The following is a 26,593-nucleotide window of genomic DNA, read 5'->3' as shown; positions in this document are numbered from 1 at the left end:
GTCTCTTCCACAATTAAATTTAAATTTTTCAAATTTAAGTATTTCTCCAATCCTGTAATAAAGCCCGCCATACCTTTTCAATCCTCTATCATAAAAACTATATATCGTCCGCGTATGCCAGTTTATGTATCTTTTATTTGCCCATCCTAGCTCCTCCTCATTTTTTTCTATTAATTTCTTCTTCAATTCTGTTCAATAAGTCAAACGCCCGCCGTCTTCTAGTCAACGAACCTTGCTATCATTGACCCTTTCTCCCATTTAATCCTTTTATTTACCAGATAATTCAGAATATTTATGCTGTCCATCACCACCATTCCTGTCTGATTCGGTGAAATTATCTTTTTTGACTCAACTTCTCTCTTCAGTCACTCCGACGAAATAGTTACATATACTTTATACATTGTTGGAATCAGCATCTCAACCATAATCTTTACCCTCTCTCCTTTACCTTTCTTCACTATTGGTATCACTACTCCTTTCCATAACTCTGGCCACTCCTCTCCTCTCCATACTCGATTACACATTATTCATGCCCATTCCTTCAGTTCTGTCCTCCCATACATATTTCCAGACTTTATTTGGAACCTCATATATACCAGGTGCCTTTTCATTTTTTATTATTCCTAACGCCTTGACTATTTCTACCCTTGTTATATCCTATTCCTCATATACCTCCTTTCCTAACTTTCCTCCCTAAACCTCCTAGAAAATATATACAATTGGTAAAAGACTTCGGCATCACTTGAAACATTTTTTAAGTCCATTAATATCACGTGAATTCTGTTGAAATATCTCATAATGTCTTAAAATCTTTTGAGATCCTTTAAAATCCTTTGTAATTCGCAGAAGTCGTTCCTAATTACTTAAACTTCTTAAAAACTTTAAACATGTTCAAATCTTTTGAAATGTAAAATTCCACAGAATAGTTGTAACTCTTTGACATATACTTAATAGTCCTTTGAATACCTTACAATCCTTTAAATCGTTTGAAATTCTTTGAAATCACTGGAATTATTTAAAATCGTTTGAAATCCCTTGTAATTTCGCAGCGCAAATAATTGATATAATGTTGATAAATACTATCTTATCCAAAAAATTTGGTAAAAATTGACAACAGATTAAGATTACGAATTTTCTGTAACATCAATTTAATCAATCAAAATTAAAAAAAAAATGTAATTTTATTGGACAATAGTATCTTGATTTGACGGGCAAAATATTTTTGAATATAAAATAATAATTTCGAATAACTATTTTTCAGGTTTACTTGTTTTTAAGGATATGTAAGAAAATTAAATATTTTCCTAAAGAGGCGTATTATCTACAAAAGAAATAAAATTTTTTAATCTGAAAATATGAATTCCCTACCATAATGTTCATTTCAAACCAAATACATGAATTTTCTATAAGGAATATTAACTTACTACAAAAAAAAGAAAATTTCGAATTGAAAACTTTTGAATTTGAATACTATTAAATTCGAAGCAATTCAAATTTGACATATTGAAAACTTAATTGAATCTAAAGTTGATGCAATTATTCTGTGATAAAAACGCTTAGAATAAATAGTAAATTAAAATTTGAAACAGTAAAAATATAAAATTGTCTACTCCGAAACGTTGAAACTTAAACAAATGCGAACTTGATTTGAAACTAACAAAATGTTAGTCACCAAAAATTATGATGATACAAATTTTTATGCTCAAACCTTTTAAAATTTCAATATTATTTCTATGTTTAAATTTGAAACTATAACATTGTGAAATTTGAAATTCGAAACCTCCAAAAATGAAGGTATTCAAAACAAAAGATTTTCTAATTTAAACTTCCGAAGCTAAAAAACGTTAGTTTCAAGTCCAGAAAGAATAAACTCGTTTAGAATTGCACATTTAAAACAATTTTAAGTTGAAATTGCAATTATAGAAACTTTAAAGACGATAAATATATTATTAATCAGTATGATATCATGCAGTATCAAGTGAAATTGAAAGTAATTCAATCGATTTTTCAGTAATAAATTTGATATCTGTAAAAAAATCACTGTCATTTTCACCGGACAAAATTGCAAAATTTTAATTACTGCAATAAATATTGCGAACCTTTAAAGTTTAATTGTTCTATATAACTTGAGAGTGATTACTTTCTAATTTGAAACTGTCAAAATTAATACACTCAAACTTGAAGCGTTAAAAATTAAACAATTCCAAATTACATTTAAAAATTGAAGAATTATTAAATTAGGACCTAAAAATAATCATTAAAATATTAAATTATTAAATTATTCAACACGATTAAAAAAATGTACACATTTTATTCAAAAGTGCGAAATGAATTCCTTGAAAATCAACGATAAAGCATTTCCATATTATTAGATCATGAAATCACAATTATTATTCATTAATATTATATTAATATATTATACTCATACTATTACTATCCATTAATTACATTTACTATTAATATAAATAATTTCTGAGTTTTTAATTGTAAACTTTCAAAACTAAATAATCTTCAATTTAAAAAGATTTGCAATTTAAAGTTCTAGAATTTTGAAAAGTTACAATTGTAAATTCTTGATGTGTTAAACATGGAATTAATAATTATTCAATTTTCTGGAACGATATTTTAATGGCATGCAATTTGAACAATTTTGTTCGAAAATAGTTCAATTTTGAAGACTTACGGTGGAAAATTCTTCAACTTTAACGATTTGCAATTGAAAACTCTTCAATTCTGAAGATTAAAATTGAAAATTATTTAATTCTGAAAGTTGTATAAATAACAACTCTTAAATTGTGAAGATTTTGAACAATAAAAGTCAAGAGTTTTCAATTTTAAATCTCCCAAATTGATTAAATTAAAAATCTTAACCATAAAAATTGTAGAATTTTTATTTGTGAAACATACAACTTTAAAACCCGAATTTTAAATATTTAAAATGAGGAAATCTTCAATTTTAAAGATCTAAAATTCAAATTTTTACCATTTTGAAGAGTTGCAAATGAGAATACTGGAAGTTTAAAAATATATATTTGCAAATTAATCCATTATTAAGACTTAAATTTTAAAGAAATATAAATTTAAACGTTCTTTTTAATACATTAATTTTGAAGATTTAACATTAAAAATTCTTCAATGTGAATGATTTTCAATATAAAATTCACCAATTTTAAATATTTGCAATCGAAGACTCTTTAATATTATAATTCTTAATATTAATATTATTATTAATACAAATAATTATTTCATCTTTTTAAACAGATCTTAAAACCAGACAAGTAGACATTAATGTTATAAATTCCAATAAATTGGACGTTAAATGTTTTTCTTAAACCGAAAATACCGCTAAAAATGTAATAACTGTTAATTAATTTAATGAATAACGAATAACATGCAATTCTAGCGAACTTCATCAATTAAAATATTCAATTTAAATATTAAATAATAAATTGAACAAATTTTTAAACTTAAATTATGACGAGATTCTCTTAACAGAGGGAATTTAATAAATCAGGAACACCGTTGTTCATCACTAATAAAATTTTATTAATTTTTTCTGAACATTTCCAGCTAATTGTTTCTACTTTAAACAAATGAAATGATTAAAAAATTTAATTTTTTACCCATGCAATTATGTAACAATACAACTCCTTATTGTTTTAATATAATATTAATTATTTATTAAAAATAAAAACTTTGAATAATAATTATGCATTTTGCAACTTATAATAAATGCAGTTATTTATAATTTTAAAGCAAACAATTTCAATTGTAACTAAGAAAAGATTAAATTTCTATCGAAAGAGATAAATTATTGACAAACCAGGAAGACTAATTTTCATAAAAATTCTTGGAATTGGAACAAAAAAGATTTTTCAGTCCAGAATAAAAAGATTTACACAAATTATAATTTGAAGGAAAAAATAATTTATAATACAAAATAAACATTGACAGTAAATATATATTTTTTATTTTCTCTGCTTATTTGCTTTAAAAGATATATATATACTGCCTGCAAAATTTTTAAAAAATTTTAATAAATGTAGATATTTGAAGGTTTAGAGAATATTTGAAGTGATCCTTTATATTTTTTAAATTAATTTGAAGAGAATATTTAAAAAGATTCAGAAGTTTTTGATAGATCTTTATGGATTTTTTGAATTTTTAAGCCATTAAAAATATTTTAAAACTTTGCAAGATTCTAAAAATTTATCAAATATTCTCAACTTTTTTCCAAGCGTCAATAAATCTGAAATATTTTGCAGTTTACTAATATTTTTCCAAGATTTTTGTAATATATATATATATATCTTGCAAAGTTTTAAAATATTTTTAATGGCTTAAAAATTCAAAAAATCCATAAAGATCTATCAAAAAATTCTGAATCTTTTTAAATATTCTCTTCAAATTAATTTAAAAAATATAAAGGATCACTTCAAATATTCTCTAAACCTTCAAATATCTACATTTATTAAAATTTTTTAAAAATTTTGCAGGCAGTGTTTATGTGTCCCGAAAAATGCCGCGATTTTTGTAAAACAGTCCCTTTTTCAGGTCCCGCTATTCATACCGAAAAATCTAGCTATTCGTATCGAAATTACCGTACACGTAATCATGGAATTTTTTTATTTTTAAAATGAAAAAAGTTTTAATATTTTTCAGATTTAAATAAATTTTGTAAAATAAAAAAATCATTAAAAATTTTCCGAGAAATTTTAAAACATCTTAATATTCTCTTCAAACCTTTCAAAACTCTTAAAAAGCTTCTAAATTCTTTGTTCGAAATATTTAAAAATCATAATTTTGTTTTAATTAAAATTATCTTGTATCCTTTCAAATTTTATTTTTTTTTTACATTTTATAATCTCACAAAATTAAAACATTTTGCTTTAAAATCTTTTACATTCTTTGCCGAAATTTTAGAAACATTTTTTTAATCTTTTTAAAGATTTTGTTTAAATTAATTTTTCAAACAAAACATTAAAACAATTTGTTCTGAAATATTAAGAAAAAATTTCATGATCTTAAAACCGTCAAGATCCTTAAAAAGCTTACAATTTTTATTTCAAAACCTTCAAAAATCTACATTATGTTTAAAATTTGTAGGTTAAAGAAAAATGGGGTATTTTGAAAAACTAAGCAAAAAAGTAAAATACTCTAATCTGTTTGATAAAAAGAAAATTCTGATAAAAATAATTGATTCCCTCAAATTATAATTTACCTACGATTTTTTTTTTATTTCTTAACTGAAAAATATTTTTTTCATGAAAATTCAGCAACTTTTTTGAAAATTTATTTAATTTTGTATAAACTTCATCTTTTTTATTAAAATCGCAAAACCTTTTTGGTTGAGCATTAAAATATCAACCATTAGATTTTTCGTTGAGAATTCATCTTTTTTGGAAAAAAATTAATCTTCTTGGTAGACACTTTAAGCATTGAAAACTCTATATTGTTGAACATGCACTTTTTTTCAAAATTTAACTTATTTGTTGGAAACTGATATTTTTGGGTTACATTTTTTAAACTATTTTGTATAAAATTGGTATTTTTTGCAAATATTTAATATTTTTTTATTAAAAATACAATTGGTCGAAAATTAATCTTTTTTGGTTAAGGATTGAACTATTTTATAAAAAAATGGTTCTTTTTTGTATTTTGAATCGACAAAATTTGTAAGGTTAAAAAAGATTGTTAAATTCCCTCAATGATTTTAGGAGGACTATAATTATGTAATATGATAAAAACGTAAATAAACCTACAAAATAAAATTTATTCGAAATTTTTATTTTGTTTTAAATAAGATTTTTCCGAATCCTTATTATTGTAAGCAGTGTTGCACAGCGGTTTATTTTTTAAAATAATCCTCACGTAATTAATGGACATTCCCTAATTAGTTATTCATTTTGAATACAGCGTTTTTTTCGTTTTTTCTCTCACGGTATGTGCCGAGCGCTTTACAATTTCCAGGGATATTTTTAATACGTTTGATTTTATATATATCGGCAAATAATATGTATCAGCTCTAAAATTTTGGAACTATTTTAACTGTCAAGTGAAAGTATTTGTTAAATTTTAAATAGGCGATGTTAAAAACGAAATTGTATCATTTAAAAACATACACAATGTTTCTTACAGGAGTTTTGAGGTTATGTACATACCTCTATCAAGAATGTATACTTTTCGAAATGGTTGGTAGGTAGATCTGCCAAGTAAAATGACAGCGGAGTACCGTTTACACTTTCAAACAACCGACCCATGTTTTAATATATCATACAACTTTTTAAATGCCACACTGAAGCAAAGAAACCAAACAAAAACTTTGTTGATGAAGCGTTGTCGTTGACAGTTGAAAAGGTATTGTACACGTTGCACACATTGATTTTAATTAAGAACTAGAAAAAAGCTGTTATGAATTTAATTCTAAATTTTGTTTGTTTGACATTTTACAATTCTGGCGGGTGCAAATAATCATAATTAATTAATCAATTTTTTTTATATAAACGCAAAAAAACATACATTAAATCTCGAATTAAATATCGATTGTCGAATTGGCGGGAAACCGTAAACGTTTCTGATTGGTTGAGAGTTTTTGATAGATTCCCGCTCAAATTCGACATCTTGGAAGCAACGAATAGTATTCTTATATAATAGTTGAAATAAAACGATTATAGTATTCGACCAAATGTCTTCATCAGATTTTATTATTAACATCTCAAATCACTTCTGTGAATAAAATTCCAAGCTTAAAATTCAAATAATTTTGATTAAATATATTGAAACTCGTTCAAGATATAATCTATTATTTAAATGCACCTTTATTTTTAAGTATATTCTAGATTTCCCTCTCAAAAGACGTTAAAAGCATTTTAGAAACTCGTCAACATTTTGAAAATTCAAAATTCCCGCACTTTGAAGTGCTGACCTCTGTAGGTCGGTTTTTGAATGAAATGATAAAAATCGCGGGATTTCGATAGATCGACATATTGGCAATGGCGATGGCGATGGCGTCCGAGGAAAGCCGACTCCGCCAAATGTGTCGTGTGGCGTTCTTTTCGCAAAAGTGCAAGGTGTTTTAACAAATTTGTGACCTTTGTGTTGTTATTGGAGCCCGAGGTCGTACCTTTCTCCAGGAATGTAAACGGTATGTAGTTTATGTGATTTTCAATCGAATTTCCAACCTATTTCCTTCTTTATGTCAGATTGTGTCAAATTCTGTCTTCAACTTTCCTGCCTTTTAAACTCTTGCTTACTGATTTCCTCGTATCTTATTGCACAAAATAGAGTTTCTTCAGGCCCGGAATTATTATATCTTTGAAAATATTCCATGCAGATTCAAATTATTATAAAAGTTTGCAGTAAAATTATGCGAATTAAAAGCACTATGTGACGTCTTATTATTGACTCCTTGGAACTTGAATGGGGTCCGTGATACCCCAGCTGCTGTGATCCGAAATTTATAATCATTTCGCGAAAGTGGTGCTAATTTAGTTTTTTTTTATGTTTAGCATTTCTTGGTATCCTTTTTTGTGCTGTTATGTTGAAGAGTTTTATTTTTCGTTACTTGTTCTTGATTCGTCCATTATAAGCTTTGGTTTGTCGTTCAAGTTTATACATGTTGATAAGGTGTTTATCAAGGGCAAGGCATGGCTGCAAATTTTATGCGTTGATCGCTATTTTGGACATTCATTTCGAGGTAAATCTATATTAAATAGTACATTTTTTTATTAAATAAATATTTTGCTTTGCATGTGATACATCGATTTTGGGATTCATATTCTTATCCAACTATTCATTTTTTTTATTCCAATTTTCAAGTGTAAAGAAAAATGGTAAAATTCACTAGTTTAAGGTGACAGATCCACCCTATTATTAAAATTTTAAGAAAACTTGATTATTATCTTGAAACCATTCAAAATCCTTAAAACTCCTAAGTCTTATGTTCAAATTTTGAAATATCGAATTAATTTGTAAATCGTTTCTAATCTTCTAAATATCTTTTAAAATGTTTCGCATTTTTCTATTTTAACGATGATTCGTTGCAGTCTAGTAGTATTTCAATCAATCTTTTATCGAATTTTCGCATACATTATTATTTAAAACTTTCAAAATCCTTAAAAATGTTCAAAATTGTATTTTCAAATCTTCAGAAGTGTAATTAATTTTGAAATCGTTTTTAAAGCTTTAAATATCTTTTAAAATGATTCGAATATTTCTATAAAACGATTTTTGAATAAAGTATAGTAGTATTTAAACACATTTTTTATTGAATTTTCGTATACATTATTATTTAAACCTTTCAAAATCCTTAAAAATGTTCAAAATTTTAGTTTCAAATCTTTAAAAATGTAATTAATTTTGAAATTATTTCTAAAGCTTTACATATTTAAAAAAATAATTTGCATTCAAACAATTATTGAATAAAGTATATGAGTATGTAAAGAAATTTTCAATTAAATTTCCGTCTAAAATTGTTCCTAAATTTCTACGCATCTTTACAAATTACTCCCCATTTTTCTTTCAAATGATTATTGAATAAATTATATTATTTTTTTTTTTTTACAATAATTTAGATACATTTTCGTCATAATTATTAAATTACTATTTAAACTTTTCAAAATCCTTAACAATCTTGAAAATTTTATGTCCAAGTCTTTAGAAGTCTAATCAATTTTGAATTTATTTCTAAACTTCTGAATATTTTTTAAAATGAATTCCAGTTTTTTTTAAATGATTTTGAATAAAGTTTGTTATTATTTCAAAGATTTTGATTTAAATTTTCTTCTTCATTTTTTTTGCTAACACATTTTCAATATATTCTGAGTGGCCGCTGAACCGGGACATCGAGAATTTTTTATGACCGTGAAATGACAGGGATTAAAAAAAATTAAATTAATTTAATGGTTTATAAAATTGCCAGTAGGCATTAGTTGAAATATTACTAATGAAATTTATATTTAATTGAGGTGAAAAACTATAATATCGTTCATTTTGAAGGTAGCCTAATAAAAAAAAAACTTTTTCTAAAATACATCAAGCATCATTTCTTTGTGTCCTAGAATGCATCCATTAATAATTGTGATATTAACAGTTAAAAATATTTTTAAGCTCATATATTCATTTAAATAAATGACCGCATCCTTTTGAAACCGGGCAGATCTCAAGTCACAAACTAAAAAATATGCATTTCTTCTTTAAGCTTACGAGTTTTCTTTTATCTAATTCATGTTTCACAATTTTATTTTCTAATTCTGACGAGGTTCACTATCTTTCCTTCTGAAAAATCTTTAAACAGTTCAAAATTAAGAAAATGTCTGCGATTTGTGTGAAAACATACAAAGTATATTTTTAAAGAAAAAAGTAAAGAAAGAAACATTGTTTTCAGGGAAATTTTAAGAATTTCTATAAGAGACAAGAATAATCAGTTTAAAAATTTGAATTTGAAATTTTGTTATGCCATTTATATAAGATTTCATGTTCAAAACCTTTAGAAATCAGAATTCTGGTTTTTAAATATGAATGATCATAGAACATGGAAAATTAGTCTGGAAAGAAGACAGAAAACCTCACCAGAATCTGAAAAGATAATTTAAATAGCTAATTTAATTTAAAAATTACTAATGTGGAAAAAAAATTTACATATTTTCTTTTTAACAAACGTCACAGTTTAAATTGTTTAAATATCTGTAGGTAAATTATTTGTTCTCTATTTGGGAAAAGCGCGGTTTGCCAAATTTGTCTAAAGATAACATAAATTTCACCTAAAAGCAATGACTCCATCCTAACGCATTTTATAGGGAATTCCAATAGCTAACAACTTAAGCAATCATCGACAAACAGGTGATATCATAGTCATGATCGAAAATGTAATTTCAATTAATATTTGCCCCTTTAGTCTGTGAGAAATAAATAATAGTTTTTTTAACAAGATAAATTTTGTATATGTATATAATTATATCAAATTACCTGATCACTAGACACCCTCATTGTTTTTCCTGTTTGAATTAAAAAAAAAAAAAACTATCAATTATTTCAGTTTCAAAAATTGTTGATTAAACGATTAAGGGAATAAGAAAAGTTATTTTTCTGCTCGATAAAAGCGGCCACCCTGGACATTGTAATGAACTTCATTTTTAAAAAATCTTGATTATCTAATCTTGAAAATATTTGTTGCGGAAGCCTAAACCAAAATGGCACGTTTCTTGTTAATTTCTAGGAATAAAAATGTCTCGTCGGAGATCAAGTATTGCTAGTTGCCAGCAGGCAACTGCCGGTAAGGTTTGTTTATTCTGTGGACTAACCGAAGATAATGAACTCGAATATGGAAAGTTGTACGAGCTCGGACCAATAGTCACACATTATTACTGCCTAGTAAGTCGTAAATTTTGATTAAAAGATTTAATTCTTCTAAAAAAGTCAAATAAATAAGATTTTTAATTTTAGAGGATACTAATCAGCATAATTTTTTCAGCTGTTGTCCTCGATGATGGAACAAAGAGGTCGCGATGAACAGGGAATTTTAGGTTTTATGTCAGCAGACATTCAAAAAGAATTGCGAAGAGGAAAGCGACTAGTAAGTATTGTTCATGGAGAAAGGGATTTCATTTTTTAAATTTTAATACAGTATATAACAAATAGCGTGCCTACTCTACTTGGAAAACTTGGATTTTTCATATTTTTTCATTTATTTTTCATATTTCTTAATTGCAATATAAAATTAAATACAAATAATTCGTCATTTGTAAAAATAGCTTTTTTTTCATGTGTTTAGCTATATTAATGAAAGTTTTTGTTTTCTTGTCAAAAAAGATCTTTTTAACTGAAAATTCAACATTTTGACATTTTGTTTCTTTCTCGTAACTGGAAAATCTTAGTCGAAAATACAACTCGTGTTGAAAAGACGTCTTATTTGGTTGAATGCATCTGTTTTTAATAAAAAAAATATTTTATAAATTTGGTTGAAATGTCAACTACATTTTTTGTTCAGAATTTGCTTTGCTTTATATGAAAATTGAATTGTTTGATTGAAACTTAAAAATGTGTGTTTTTAAAATATTTTGGTTAAACAATTTTTTAAACTAAGAATGTAACTATTCTACTTTTCTATGAAAATTGATCTTTTTTAGTAGAAAATTCCACTTTCCAGTTAATGATTCATCATTTTAGTTTAAAAATTCATACTTTTCATCAAAATTCAACTATTGCAGTTGAAGTTTCTTTAGAAATAGCTAAAAATTAATTTCTGTTGTCTGAAAATTTAAGTATTCTATATTTGGTTGAAAATTTGTATTTTTTCGTTGAAAATTTAAATATTTTGTTGAAAAATCGTTTTTTTTTCTAGAAAATTATTTTTTTCGTTTGCAATTTAATCTTTTTGGTTGAAAATTAATTTATTGTAGTTAAATATTCATAATTTTAGTTGGAAAATCATCTTTTTGGTAGAAAATAAAACTGCTTTGTTTAAAGTAAAATTCTTTTGCTAAAAATTCATCTTTTTAATTTAAAATTCAAATGTTTCTGTTAAATATTCACTATTGTAGTTGTAAATTTATCACTGGTTGAAAATTTGTTTTTCTTTTTGAAAAAAATATAATTTATTATATGCTTCTGAAATTTTATACATATTCTGAGTCGATTTACAAAAAAAGCGACATATTTGGATGACTCCTTACTATGAAAACTTATATCGGGAAAAATATTGAGTAATCTGGAATTAATTGTCAGGGATTTTTTTCCTAGGATTTGAATAGACATCCTGAACAAATTAGAAGATTATCGTATGCTATTTGCTAAATATGTTTTATCCTTTACAGGCTTGCTTTCATTGCAAAAAAGTCGGTGCCACCTTAGGATGCTGTAACTCAAAATGCAAACGCATCTTTCATCTTCCCTGTGGATTGAGAAATGGATCGTTGCATCAATTCTACGGAGAATTTAGGTAAACTAATACTGTGAATCGCGCTTTTAATTTTTCAATTTAAGGGAGAAAATTATTTTTAATTCAAAATAAAGAATTTCGAACTATTTATTTGTTAAACGTTTTTGAACACTTAAATTTGATTTCAGGAAAATAATATCAGTTTTTCAACGTTATGTACATATAAGATTCCATTTTATTTTTTATTTCACAGGATTTACCGAATAAAAAAAAATTGACATTTGAAATGGTTTAAAATATCCTCTTAAAATAAATTTTTTTAAATAAAAAATCATTTCAAATTTTCCCAGAAATCTTACAAATTTTTTAAAATTATTTTGAGACCTTTCAAAATCTTTAAATTTTGTATTTCGAAATTTTCCAAAATATAAATTTAAAAAAAAAATTTTAATCTTAATATTTTAAATTAATTCCGAGGTATTTTACATTTTTTAAATTTGGTTGAAACCTTTCAAAATCCTTAAAGTAGGTTCTACATTTTTGTTCTAAATGTTTAAAAATCTATATTTTGATCTAAATTTTTTGAAATATTTTCAAATTAAAAATTTTGTTAAATTTTGTTAAACTGATTTTTTAAAATAATAAATTATTTGAAATTTTTTAAGGTATCTTAAGAAAAATTTGATATTTTCTTAAAATGTTTATAAAATTCTTAAAAAGCCTATTCTTAAAAAATGTAAAAAATCTGCATTTTACTTAACATTGTTTGAAATCCCAGCAAAAAAAAAACACACAAAACCAACAAACTAAAATTTCTGTTTTTTCATAGATCTTATTGTATCAATCACAGACCGAAACAATTAATCGACTCTCGAGTCGTAGAGGAAGTTCAAAACGCAGAAAGTACTTTGTGTTATATTTGCTATGACAATGTTAATTACCTGGACATTTTGAAAACGCTATGGGCACCTTGTTGTAAGAAAAATGCTTTTTTCCACCGAAAATGTGTTCAGGTATTCTAACTTCCAAGTCATCTTACTTGTCAATCGGTTTTAAAACAACATAATTAAAATTGTCAAATTCTTTTTTAGCAACTGGCGAATAGCTCGGGATATTTTTTCAAATGTCCTCTTTGCAACAACAAGAAAGAATTCCAAGAAGCGATGCTGGAGCATGGCATTTTCATCCCTTTACAGTGAGTTTTCTTGATTAAAAAATATTACTTTGACAAATGAAAATTATAATCAGGGATTTTTCATTTTATTTTATTGTATGATTTTTAAATTTTATTTAAGTTCTAAGTTCAATGTAATATAGATTTTTGCAGTTTTCGAAAAAAAAATTTAGAAACTTTTTAAGAATTGTGAAATGTTGCATAAGAATAAAAAATGTTCTGAAGGTTCCTATTAAAATTGAAAATGATTTTTAAGAGAATATTTAAAAAGATTTTTAAAATTGTCAAAACATAATCTGGAAGATTTTAAGACATTTGTTAAAATTTATTTTGCAGGATTTTTTAGGAAAAATTCAAATCATTTTAAAAGATATTTAAAAGTTTTGAAACAAATTTTAAAAATAATTGAAATGGTTTCAAAACATTTAAAATAAAATGTAGATTTTTAAAGATTTTGAAATAAAATTTTGAAGCTTTTGACGGATTTCGAAGGGCTTAAACATACTAAAAAAATGTTCTGGATATTTCAAAGAAAATTTAATATTACTATTTTTTATTTCGAAAATATATTTTTGTGAAAATTCTTTAAAATATTTTAAAACAAAAACCAATTTGCATGAATAAATTATAATTGAACAATTATTTAAATTATTTAACATAATTATACTAAATTATTATTTACTATTATCTGAAATTTTGAATTGTGCAATTTATAAAAGCGTAAAAATATTTGCATTTACCTGTATTTAATTAAAAAATTAGACTTCAAAAGTAATAATAGCTTCCGCTTTATACGTTTAAAAACGTTTTTGAATTAAAAAATGATTAAACTTGCAATTTTTGATTTAAAAATTCCAAAAAGATCCACTTTGAGTGCTTTAATTTGGAGTTCAGTTTTATCACAAATTTCTAGCTTTAAGAGTTCGAAGTTTTTAATTTCATAAAGCGTAACAAATTTCTACAGCCCTGGAAATGACCGAGAATTTTTTTCTTCAATTCAAACGGCCACCCTAAAATTATTATTTGAGGTTCTCACCTTTTGTTTATGAATCTTTGTTTAAGCCTAATTTCAGTTAGTCCTTGGAATTTTCCAAAAGAAGTATCATTCTCAATTATACTTGGATTTAAAAAACAAGTTAAAACAGTGGATTTTCTGTCGCAAGTATATGTAATTCTGAATTGTATCAGATAATTTCGGAGAATAAGAAACTGTATTTCATTTCTGGAAGAAGAACTTTTCCAAAAGAATGATAATTCTAACTTGGAAGTGGAAATTTTCGAGAAGAATTATAATTCTGACTTGAAACAGTGATTTTTCCAAAAGAATTACAATTTTTACTCTGAACGGAAAATTTTCAAAAAAATTATTCACATTTCGGGTAGGGCAATATTGAGGAAGAAAAATAACAAATCAGCCATCGAGGAGGAGATTTTTCCAAAGAATTAAAATTCGAAATTTAAGATGATCCGCCTGGTTGACGTAATCTTGCAAAATCAAAATTATTGCTTCTTTTTCTGATTTAAAAACATATTATTTTAGGGATGCGTCTTGGGAATTGGTGCCAAACGCTTACCAGGAGTTGCTGTACAGGCATAATCAGTGCGATGCAGAGACGTGCGTCTGTCCTAAGGGAAGGTCACACGCAAGCAGCAATGCGTGAGTAAATTTTTAAATATATTTTTTTTATAATTTATTTTACTGCGTGAAAATGGATTATTGTGGGTTGCTGTAAAGTCTTAAAAATGGGAAAGAATTAGGGAATTTCGAAATTGTAATTCTGCATTAACCCTGCAAATTTGTATGATTGATTACAAGTGAGGAAATAAAAAATGTAATATATTAATCGCGTAATTACTTTAATGTTCTAGGGGGCCCGCAAAGTAAGGACACCTCATGGCGTTAATTCAGCTGGATATAGTTCAATTTAAATTATATTTATTCTAAATTTTAATTAACTAATTTTATTTCAAATTTCATCTTTAGAGGAATCTAAAGGCGCTTTGATTTTTTCCTATAATGTTCTATTTCAAGATCTCTTTTTACCTTTCATTTTATTTTAAATTTCTAGCAAGTGGGAATTGGTTCTCTGCCGAATGTGTGGATCTCAAGGAATTCATAGGCATTGTGGCCATCTCAAATGGGCTAATTCTGCGTGGGAATGCTCCGAATGCCAATCAATTTTAGGTGAGAATTCAATTTTTGAACTAGAACTACTATATTGACGTAATTTTTCGACGATTAGTGAGAAACTTAAAAAATGGTCGAACACGTCCAAAAAAAATAAGATTTTTTTTCAGTTGAATTTTTGACAAAAAAAAATAGAATTTTTACCCAAAGAAGACGAATTTTTTTACAAAATAGTTAAATTTTTTGGTCCAGAAATATGAATTTTCAACAAGAAATTTAATTTTAAACCATATACATACTTGAATTTTTAACGAAATAGATGAATGTTCTACCAAGAAGATTAATTTTCTAACAAAAAGACAAGTTTTTAAATAAATAGTTACATTTTCAATTAAAGATATGAATTTTTAATGAGGCAGTTCAACTTTAAATCAAGCAGTTGTATTTTCAGATTCATTTTCTACCAAAAAAGACGAATTTTCAACAAAATACAAGAAATTTCTATCATTTGTTAAATTTTCAACCAAAGAGATGAAATTTTACCTAAAATAATGAATTTACTTTTCAAATTCTTTGAAATCTTTTTAAAAAATAATCATTTCTGAATATTTGTAAAACTTCCCAAACTTTTCAATATCTTTTAAAATGATTCCAATTTGAACTTTTCCCAGGAATCTTGAGAGCATTTTTTATTCGTTTGAAAGCTTTCAAATTTCTATAAAAACTTTTTTTTTGTGCAAAATCTTTTGAAGCTTCAAATCAATTTTTAATCTTTTTAAAGTCGTCTTAATTATTATTCGAATTTTTAGAAAATCATTTGAAGTAAGAAAATTTTTTATTTTCTTGAAACTTTTCAAAATTCTTAAGCTTATTTTTTTCGAAATCTTTAAACGTCTACATTTTGTTTTGAATACTTTGAAGTCTTCTCAAGATTTGCATTATTTTTTAATATTTTCAGTACTTCGAAATATCTTATAAAATATCGAATGTTTAAGGAAGAAACTAAAAAATAAAAATAAATGTTTTCAAATTTAATCCTGTAATTGACCATAATTTCATTGTTTTCATCTCTTTAATAGTGTGAAAATGTTTACAAATTGTAGTGTGGTAGGAAAATCTGTAGAACAGAATTATTTAAAATTATTAAAATATGCTTAACAATTAAAATGGCATTTTTCTTCAAAAATATTTTCGAAACATTCGTAATATTTTTTTTCTTTATGTTTGTGGTGCACAATTTAAAAGTCTAATTGAACTTTCTTTTATTTGCAGATAAATCCCCAATTGTAAATAGACAAATTCGAGAGGCAACAGCAGCAGGGTAAAGAAAGACTATCTCATTTTTTTTTATCTTATTAATATGTTATCAGTAAATATAAAATATTAAAAAAATCGACTTAAATAACAGAGAAGCCGAAAACAGAGATCCACGCTCTGGGGACCTAGAGAGCGACAGTGAGCTTTCCGTCGGACAAGACTCGAACCAACAGACTGAAAACACAAACGATAATCCCGACTCCGAAAATCTCCCGACAGTAAAAGTTAGACCCGGTCCTCTTTCATACAAAATGAAAGAAGTAATGAAAGTTGCCCAGAGGTAAGTAAATTCATCCAAACATCTCTTCTCGAATTAGATTCTCCCTACCTTTAAATCCACGAGGTTCGATTGAAAAAAATTCTCACAAACAATTTAAAGGAAAGTAGAGCTCGTGAATTTAAACGCGAAAATTCCCTCGGGGGATTATAGGCCTGTGCAAATACCCTAATCGATTCTTTGCTTCGGCATGGTAGAAAAGGACAAATTAGGAATAATTAAACTCTTAAATTGGTGTGATTGGTTGCAGTCGACAGATGACGAAAGACTCTTCGAGTAGTCTCGAGGGGACAAATTCGTTGACCAGCTTGACGGAAAGTGAAAATGGCGATAATAAAAACATTGTTGTCGACGATCCAAATACCGTGATTTTACTTGACAGTGACGAGGAGCCCGAAGATATCGAGGTACGTTTACATTTTTTTCGTCGCTGCCGAGTATCGAGAGGGATTAAAATCACCATTTTGCTTTTGTGCGACAGATAATTAGCGAAAAACTGAACCCCAAGGTCCTGACAACCAACGACGGTAGAAAAATTGAAATATTTGACATGAAGCGACACGCCGAGCAACAAGCCAAGGTGAACAACATTGGGAATGAGAGTAGTAGTGCAGAATCTGCCGCAAGACTGAGTTCAGATTCTGCTGAAAGACTGAGTGCAGATTCTGCCAATGTCGCCAATTCCTCGCCGCAAAAAGATTCAAAGCCGACGATTACGAGCATCCAGACAATGAAGAATGCGTCGTCGTCGTCGTCGTCTCCGCATAAAATTTCGGGCGACAAGTCTTTACAATCGAGAGCAAATGCAGATACGGGTGATTCGACGATTTTAAGCAGAATGCTTGCGAGTCCAAATCAGCTGAATTTCTTAAATCAGGCGATTGCGAATCCGAAATTTGTTAGTCCGCATGCTTTGCCACATGAGTCTATCAGTCCGGGAACAACTTCACAAAATCCGAGAGAAATACGTCCGAAAAGTCTGTTAGAGGATAATCCGAGGATTCAGAATTCGGCAAGTACTCTCCAAAATCCGAGAGGTGCAAATCCGAATTCACAGATTTCAAATTTAAAGTTTATTACCAATACGAGAATACTCAATCCGCCAATTGCGAGTCCACAATTCAGGCCGAATTTACTTCAACGGCAGACAAATCCAATTCTGACCCCTCCAAGACAATTGAATCCCCAGACGTTTAATGAACGATTGATGCAAGTCTGGAACCAAAGAAATACAACTCCAGAGAATAATGTGCCAAGTCCTGTGAAATCATATCCCACACCCTCGCCTTCGAAACAAGAAAACACAAGTCCAACGAAAAATGTGGCTGGATTTGTAAATCCGGAAGTGAAAACGGCTCGAGCCCTGCCCTCGAATGCGCCACAATTTATTCAGCCGAAAGTTCTCGAGGAAGAGTCGAGTGGCATACAAATCTCATCGATATGTTCCCTGGATCTGCAGACTTTCGAGAATTGGGAAACTGAGACAACGATGGTGACGCCGAAGAAGGAGGAGACTGGGGACTTTCAGTTTAAGAGGAAAGCCGAGACGCCAGGACCCTCGCAGTATTTTGAGAGGCAGCCTGTCGATCCGAAGAGGACGAGAATTTCAGATCCGGGGAGTTTTACGAGTGTGGGAAATGAAATTAAGACGGAAGTGAAGATCCAGGGTGGTGAGATTAAGTATCAGAGTGGAGGGAAGGATTTGAATTTTAGGAGTATATATTCGAGGGAGTTTGTGGAGAATAAGGATGGCGAAAAGAAGGGACGGTATATGCTTTTAAAGAGAAATTTGGTGGCGGAGGCATTGGCGAAAGCGAATATTACGCAGAGTGATATGGTGAATGCGGGTATGACTGCGGCAAGTAATCAACCTTCGACGAGCAGTGTTAATATAACGTCGAATAACTACATTGCTCTGCCGCAGAGCAATATGACGTTTTATATGGGGAATGGAGAGTCGCAGGAGGTTGTTAACATTGCTGGGAAGAAGGAAGGTGGTGTGAGTACTTTAACGATATCATTAATTAGATGTAGTTAACTGGTTACTGTACTTGAATGGATAGTGTTGGGAGTCAAGTTCAAAGCGATCCTAGTTACCGCGAAACTTTTCTCTTCAATTTTCCCTTTATTTCGAGGAATTTTACAAATATTTTATCTTAAAATTTATTTTGTCCGTTTGTATATGAAAGCAAAAAGGAAACAAAAAATTCTATTAGTGTGTAGGTTTGCTTAAAAAGTAGCCTCCGCGAGGGGTCGTTTAGAAACTGTGTTACCGATTTCAGGGCCGTGGTAGTTAAGTGGAAGTGAATTTACGAATTTGCGCAGCAATGGTACCCCTTTTCGCTTCTTTTTTTAAGAATTTTTATTTTTTCCTCTTTTTTTCAGGAAACTTCACCTTTTTCTCGTTTGTGTTGTTGCTTGAAATGCTAACTCCATTAATAGAACCCAATAAGAAAATACAACTATTTTGAGTGAAAATTTAATATGTATGGTTTATAAGTCTCGTAGTATATTTTTGGTTCGGAATTTACGTTGTTTAGTTAAAAATGCTACTACTTGGTGAAAATTTAATTATTTTGTTATAAATGGCACTTTTTTGTTTGAAAGTTGCACTGTTGCGCTAAATATATATTTTTTGGTTCGAGATTCATTCTCTCGTTAAAAATTGAACTGTGTGTTTTTTTTTAAATTCGTTAGATTTTGGAAACTATTTTTCTAACTGTAAATTTAACGACATATTCATCCTTTTTGTTTAAAAAGGCAACTGTTTGGTTGAAGATTTATCGTATACATTTCATTCTCAACTATTTGGTTGTAAATGAACCTTTTTGTTGCAAATTTATCTGTTTTGTAGAAAAACTCATCTTTTGGTCTTCAAAATTTGGTTAAAAATTAACTTTTGGATTGAAAAATCATATTTTTGTGTTGAAAATTTCACTATTTTTTAAATCATTTATCTTTTTGGTGAAATATTAATCCTATTGCTGGAAAATTCGTCTTTATTGCAAACTAAACTATTTGGTTAATAATTCGTCCTCTTTGGTTCGAAATTCAACTTCTCTGTAGAAACATGAACTACTTTGTTAAAAATTAGGTTTTTTTAAAGATTCACCTCCTTGTTTCAAAATTTAACTATTAAGTTGAAAATTAATAATTTTGTTTGTTGATTTCAACTGTTTTTGATTTAAGTTCAAAAATCTTTTTTGGGTGAAGATTCATAATTTTAGTTGAATTTTCAACTATCTGGTTGTAAATTAGCTGCTTTGTTAAAAACTCGTTTTTTGGACATGAAAATTCAACACTTTGGCACGAAATTAACTCTTTTGTTCAAAATTCGTCTTTTAGTAGAAAATTCATTTGCTTTTCTTGAAAGTTGAACTATTTGGTTAAAAGTTCATCCCAGTTACCTCAAAGTTGAAATATTTGGTTGTTAATGCAACTTTTTGGTTGCAAGCTGATGTTTCGTTTAACTTGTCTTTTTGGGTTGAAAATTCACTTCCTTTCGTAGAAAATCGACTTCATTACTTTGTGTTAGGGGGGGGGGGGGTAAAGACAAAAACGCGGTCGTCAAGGAGTATTCATTAAGTATTAAACTAGGCCACAATTGGTAACGTAGTCTATTGGCGGCTCCTGATGCTTTAGACGAAAAAATGTATTGTTTTCAATTTAAATTTCGCGCCATAAAATCTTTACGCCGCGGTGGCATCTATGGAGAGTTTAGTGAACAAGCTCTGAATAGATTTTTTCCCCTAGAAAACAAAGGCGGAAGTGACGTTCGCTCTCGACGAGAATCGAGAAGTCCCGATTTTAACCAATCAGGTTGCTTTTATTTTTAATTAAGGCTCTTCCGTTTCAGTTTCGTAAGAAAATTGTGACTTATGATTGGTTGTTTCGTATGTTGTCCAGTTCCTTTTGACCTACAGCGTGTTCCCTCGCTTTAAAATAGAAATTTCATTGGCTGTAATTATACGCGATTGGAATTTGTAAAAAAATCTACAGAAAATGTATAATCTTTTAGAAATTCGCAAACGTTTTATACAAATTATCGAGCTTAGCTAGCAATTATATGTTTTTCGTTAATCAGTTTTCCCGTCACTCATTTTACGTTATTCGATCTACTGCACATGCGCACTGCACTCGCCACACTTAAACTTAACCTAAAATTTGATCTTAATTGTGGTGCGAAATTTGAATCTCAATATACTATTTTTTCTTGAAAGTAAAGAAATCGAATTTATAATTAATATGGTATATTAGAAACTTGTCTCTCAACGCAAATCCAATTACTCCTGTTTAATTTCACCGAAAATTAAATTTTGTCGAATATAAAATTTTAAGTAACTTATAAATTAAATACAACTGTATTTAATTTATGGTTCAAGAAAGAATGTAAGTCACTTGTTCCTTGAATGTTCAATTGTATCACAGATGAGTCTGCACTCGTCGTAGAAACATAATTAAATATTGTAACACAATTGCACTTGTCAAAAGCTCGATTGTTATCACTAACAAATTTGGAAATTAAAGCACTTTTTATTCATCTTCGTTTGATCAAATCTCTCATTTTCTTTCCTTGACTTTAATCAATATAAAATATTGTAAGATGAATGGATAAAGATTGGTAAGGTTTTTCAAAAGAAAAAGATGACTCTCTGATGGTGCGGTGACTTCGGCTATCTTGAAATAGAAGTTTTATAAGACGCAAAGCTGAGAAACAGTTATCCAAATTCTTAGATGTAGGGCTGAAAAGTATGTGTCTTAAATGTTGTCCCCTGACCTCCTCGACAGTGTATCTCTTGGGATTCTAACAGTGTCACGGGGATGCAGGCACCAGTCCTGCTTCAATTTTCCCCGGACATGGTATTTCACCAATCGCCGATTCCGCCAACAAAGTCGGAGTTCGAGCAGAAGATCAAAGCACCACGAAAGCAGATTCTCAAATCGGAAGCGACTCATTCGAAGACTCGTAAGTGATCTCAAGTCCGACGCACTTCTATGTGGAAACTGGACACTGTCTCCAGATCGAAGAACGATACGATTTTTGGAAATCTTTGCCAAAAATACTTCGTGTCTTGTCTCTTTCACCAATTTCAGTATTACACGACTCATTTTTAATCCTGCAAAATTTCCATCTGTTTGCGCAATAATTGTTGATCGTCCAGAATTAAAGAACGGTACTTTATTCACAGAAGATTTCCAGGAATTGGTATCGTGTTATATATGTATTTTATCTATTATTTTTACTTTCTCCAGTTTATGATTTTATTAATTTTAATCCTGGATAACAATTTTTATTTACTGTTAATTTATATTTATTTGTTCCATTAGCAAAGAATCTAATTCTTGGTATTCGCACAGACCTTATATGCATGTCCTTGATTGATTTATTTATTATTTAATCTTATCCCATCCTCATTTATTTATTTATTCGTTTATTAGCTATCATTTGGAAGTTTGGACTAATTTTATTTTTCTCTCATTGTAGCAAATTCAGCGTCTTATGCGGCTCAATCTCAGAAGGCTGCCATGAGCTCTCAGAAACCTCAAGCTCCTGTGATTCAGCTGGATTGATTCCGGACAACGTATCCTTAAGTGACGTGAAGTTCAGAGTCTGTGGATCAGACATAGTTCAAGTAGGTTGGAATTCAATTGTTCATTCAGTTCTCAAAATTAAATTTCCCGCCATTAAGTCGTAACGCCACGTTTAAGCATAACCTCCAGGGTGTTTAGCAACCCATGATATCCTGGAATTTGCCAGGAGATCCTTGGGCCATAAATTTAAATTAGAGATTTTGTTATTCTGCGTAAAATAATTATTATAAATTTATACGATTCAATGGTAAAAGTATGTGAAGAGTTGAGTGAATCAGCAATTTGGAAATCTTTGAAATTTACCAGCAAATCATGATGGTGCATTTTTTGCCCACAAAAGTTAGTTATTTATTAACACGCTATTTGAAAAAAAAATCATTTTTTCCCAGTAAATTTCCAATCGTATCATGGTCCTGAATTTTTGCAGGAAATTAAAAAAAAAATCCCTGTCATTTCCCGATTTATTTGTGGATCACATAAAGTTTTTACGCTGACTGATTTAAAGAAAACTGAACTCTTAAAGTTGAACATTTTTTTACTCAAAGTAATTAAATCAAAACAAGCTCAATAATTTACAATTATAAAATGGATGCCCTCAACATTATGCACAATTTTAAATGCTGGAAATTCATTTTTTTTTTTAAACTGAAACAGTAACTGTTGTATTTTTTTGTTGAAAATTGAAGTTCTGAATAGAAGTTCATACATTTTGCTAAAAATTCGTTCTTTTTGGTAGGAAATTAATCTTCTTAGTTGAAAACTCACTTTTCTCATTGAAAATTCAACAGTTTGTTTGCAATGTTTTCTCTCCTGAATTAAAGTTGTTGATAATTCGAATTCTTTAGTTGAATTCAAACAAAGCATTTTTTTAAATTCAACTATGTTGTTGAACATTCCTCCTTTTGGTTGAAAATTGATGCAACTTGTTGAAAATTAAAGTTATTGGTTACAAATTTATAGTTTTTGTTGAGAATGGCTCTTTTTAGTAGATATATAATCTTTTTGGTTGACAATTCATCTTTTCGGATGAAATTGTATTTTTTTAAATTTAACTGTTTTGTAGAAATAGCGTTGAAAATTCCACATTTTTTATGAAATTTATTGTCTTTCTTGACTGAAAAGTCATTCTTGGTTGATAATACAACTCTTGTTGTAAATTTGCCTTTTTTATTTGAATATTCATATCTTTTTGTAGTGATTTAATGCTTTTTGGTTGAATTCAACGGTTTTATCTTTAAAATGAAAATTTTTTCTTGCTTGAAATATCAGATATTATATTTTTAGGGGTTTCGTAGCTTATCCGCCGTAATTTTTTTCAGGAGGGGAAGTGAGGGTAGGAGATTCTAGGAAAAGTATGAGAGGGGGAGGTTTCAAATATTTAATTAACCTTTTTATCAAGGAAGCCTACTTTGATTATTTTGTTGTTGTGACTTCATCTTTTTGTAGGTTAAAAATTTAACTCCTGTTAAAAGTTGAACTGTTTTCTTAAAAATTAATTTGTTGTTTGTTGTTGAAGATACATAATTTGAGTGGAAAGTTAATCTCTTCGGTTGAAAATTGAACTACTTTGATCAAAATTAGTTTCTTTTTTGTTGGAAAACCTTTTTTTTTAAACTGAAAATGTAATTACTTCCTTGAAAATTCATGTCTCACGCTGATAACTCAAGTAAAATTTACTTCTAAATATTGGTTTTAAACGTACTTGCCACAAGGGTGTTTTTTATATCCCACGCAATTTTAGACGACTATAAAAAATATACTAATAGACCCAGTGTGCTGCTATTTAGCCCGAAGTGTAGTTGTACTCTCCAACTATTTAAAAATGATGCTATAGATCCGCCTTTATTGAATTTAGATACTTAAATGTAAGGAAATATAGGCCTGGGGTATTTTTGTTTAGCCCGTGGTGGCAAGCAAGTGTTAATTGATTAATTAATTAAGATAATTGAGCATGATAACGTGTATTTATATTTTTTGGAATTGAATCTGAATCTTTGAACTCGATAATTTATACACACATAAAAGTTCAAAATTCGAAATTTTCCTTTTTATCTGCATTCCATTAAAAAGTGTTAGTGCATAACTTCCATATTTGATACGTGTAAATTATTGAGCATTTGAATATCACATTTTTGAAATAAAAAGTTTTTTTTTTTAGTTTATTTGTTGACCTGAGAATGATCATTTTTCAGGTGATTTTATACGACAAATACAGAATCGACATCAAGATGGACAACACTGGATCGAGAAGCTCCCGGGACTCAGATTCATCACCACCCCCATGTTCCAGTTTCTCGGACGATTTCTCAGACTCGCAAGGTCCGGATGAGGGAATTCCCCCGAAACGAATACGCGACTTTGAGTTTGAAGAGAACACTCTCCAGGAATTTCCGGCGACTTCGTGCACCACGCGACCCTCCGTGAACATCCCGGGATCTCCCTCGACACGAGTAACGACACGCGAGAGAGCCGCGAAAATTCGTGTCCCCGCCAAGGAAAACTTGCACCCAGTAATAGCAACTTGCTTGGACAATGAGCGTGATGACTCGATCGGGCTGAATCGCGCGACCTCGCCCTTTGCAAATGACTTTCGGGTCTTGCGTCACAGAAAGAATTCGGACAAACCGAAAGCGACAGCGGTCGACACTTGTCTCAACTGTAAAGTGAGCATCGACCTGAAGAAAATCCGCGACCTCGTTGAGACGAAACCCCATTTATTTTCCAAGTGTGACGAGGCCGATTGTGAATATAAAAGCCGAGAGGAAAAGTTGACTGGAATTTGTAAGATAAAGAGCAACAAGTGGCTGCTGGTGAAGTCGCAGAGCGAGAACGACTTTTACGGGGTCTCCACGCGAAGTAGATTGTTGTACAAAAGTAAGAGCCTGGAGAATCTGTCGGCAGGCAAGGAAAGTGTTGTGGCTCAGAAAAAGGAGGAGACGAAGAATAATCGTCCATCGGCTCGAACGGGCCTTCGTCGAGGTCTTAAACGCAAGTGTCGATTTTCTATGCCCTGCAGCTGATTGAAATGAATTGAATGATTTTTATGAGTGTGCAATCTTACTTCGATGGAGATCGATGCCTTATGACTAGATTCTGTATAAATATTCCTGTAAATTATCAAACGAGGATGTTGTGCCGAAATTTTGCTTTTTTATAAGGTCAGTGGTCGGATACACCCTTTTTTTCTTCTTCTATTTCTTTTGTATGTGTGTGCACATTGAGGAGTGCTTAATCTTTTTAGAATGATCAGTTCCGTTTTCTTGGAATGGTTTATCTGTTTTTCGAATACCTGTTCATTTTGTCGATTATTCAGTTCTTCCTTTTGTGAAGGCGAAGTTAATTTTACGCTTATGTTATTATTAATTTTTAAATGAATAGGTAAACTAGGAACTTGTTGGATATATTTGCCAATGTTAATGAAACTGGAAATTTGACGCTTTTGTAACAATCCTGCCATCTGTATTTTACACTGTGGTTAATATAGTATGTTACTTTTATAGCTATTTTCGTTATTTTAGAGAATTCGTTTAGTGGAACGAAAGTTGGATTACAATCAATGATTCCAAGGAATGTTTAAATAAATGTTCCGTGAATTCATCTATTTTTTATTTTCAGTGTAAGATTAGATGGAGCAATTTTGTAAGTTTTATATTTGTAAGTCAATATGGAGAGCAATTTTTTGTCAATTGTTGAATGAAACATTCAACAAGTGACCACTTTGTATAAAGTAACGTTAATAAAACATCGGGTCATGCTGCCTAGACTACATTGATGAACTTTGGTTTATTGGAAAATATTTAATTATTTAAGAAAACAAATTATGAAGCCGGAATGGTTTAGAAGTTTGAGAGCTCGGTTTTCAGTTTAGAAATAGTGATTTGAATCATTTATACGTTTAAACATTTTAACATTTAACCTGTAGAAAAGTTCATTCTATTAAACTTTCTGTAGTTTTAAACTTCTTTTTTTTTATTTAAACTAACTTCTTTTCAGGAAAATTCAACAATTTGGTTGGATTTTTCTTTCATTCTTGACTAAAAAATGTTTCTTGGTTGAAAATTCAAATCTTGTTGAAAATTGAACTATTTTGTTGAGAATCCCTTGTTTGGTTGAAATTGTTTAAAAATTCATCTCTTTAATTGAAAATTTGAACTATTTTATAGAAAAATCCTTCTTTTTTTGGTTGCGAAATAATCTGTTAACAATTTCTTTTTTTTATTAAAAATT

At 29.0% G+C, this 26,593-nt stretch overlaps 2 protein-coding genes across 4 annotated transcripts in view; one reads left to right on the top strand and one right to left on the bottom strand.

Annotated features, from left to right (window-relative positions):
- LOC117173394 overlaps positions 1-6,498 on the bottom strand; it is a 21,957-nt gene extending 15,459 nt beyond the window's left edge. For all 3 annotated transcript variants that reach the window (XM_033361933.1, XM_033361934.1, XM_033361935.1), the window contains exon 1: positions 6,162-6,498. In XM_033361933.1, the coding sequence (XP_033217824.1) occupies positions 6,162-6,260 (99 nt within the window). In that variant the 5' untranslated portion in view covers positions 6,261-6,498. The remainder of the gene's footprint in view (positions 1-6,161) is intronic.
- Positions 6,499-6,980: 482 nt separating this feature from the next.
- Positions 6,981-24,634, top strand: LOC117172427. Its single transcript, XM_033360349.1, has 16 exons — positions 6,981-7,144; positions 10,217-10,371; positions 10,472-10,573; positions 11,814-11,938; positions 12,708-12,891; positions 12,970-13,073; positions 14,593-14,709; positions 14,922-14,933; positions 15,122-15,237; positions 16,453-16,501; positions 16,589-16,777; positions 17,025-17,181; positions 17,256-18,773; positions 21,563-21,740; positions 22,260-22,407; positions 24,559-24,634. The coding sequence occupies exons 2-15, from the start codon at positions 10,225-10,227 to the stop codon at positions 22,343-22,345; spliced, it is 3,084 nt and encodes a 1,027-aa protein (XP_033216240.1). The 5' UTR covers positions 6,981-7,144; positions 10,217-10,224; the 3' UTR covers positions 22,346-22,407; positions 24,559-24,634.
- Positions 24,635-26,593: the final 1,959 nt, after the last annotated feature.

The sequence above is a fragment of the Belonocnema kinseyi genome, chromosome 5 (assembly GCF_010883055.1).
Source record: "Belonocnema kinseyi isolate 2016_QV_RU_SX_M_011 chromosome 5, B_treatae_v1, whole genome shotgun sequence".
In the NCBI taxonomy this organism is placed as follows: domain Eukaryota; kingdom Metazoa; phylum Arthropoda; class Insecta; order Hymenoptera; family Cynipidae; genus Belonocnema; species Belonocnema kinseyi.
Note: the sequence above shows the minus strand (reverse complement) of the source record. Positions and strands in the feature narration are given on the sequence as shown.

What these genes read in the sequence shown, in the direction of transcription:
- LOC117172427 (XM_033360349.1), top strand. Translation starts at nt 10,225, where the DNA reads ATGTCTCGTCGGAGATCAAGTATTGCTAGTTGCCAGCAGGCAACTGCC. An exon ending in TCACACATTATTACTGCCTA is followed by an intron (nt 10,372 to 10,471) that starts GTAAGTCGTAAA and finishes TAATTTTTTCAG; the next exon opens with CTGTTGTCCTCGATGATGGA. An exon ending in CAATTCTACGGAGAATTTAG is followed by an intron (nt 11,939 to 12,707) that starts GTAAACTAATAC and finishes GTTTTTTCATAG; the next exon opens with ATCTTATTGTATCAATCACA.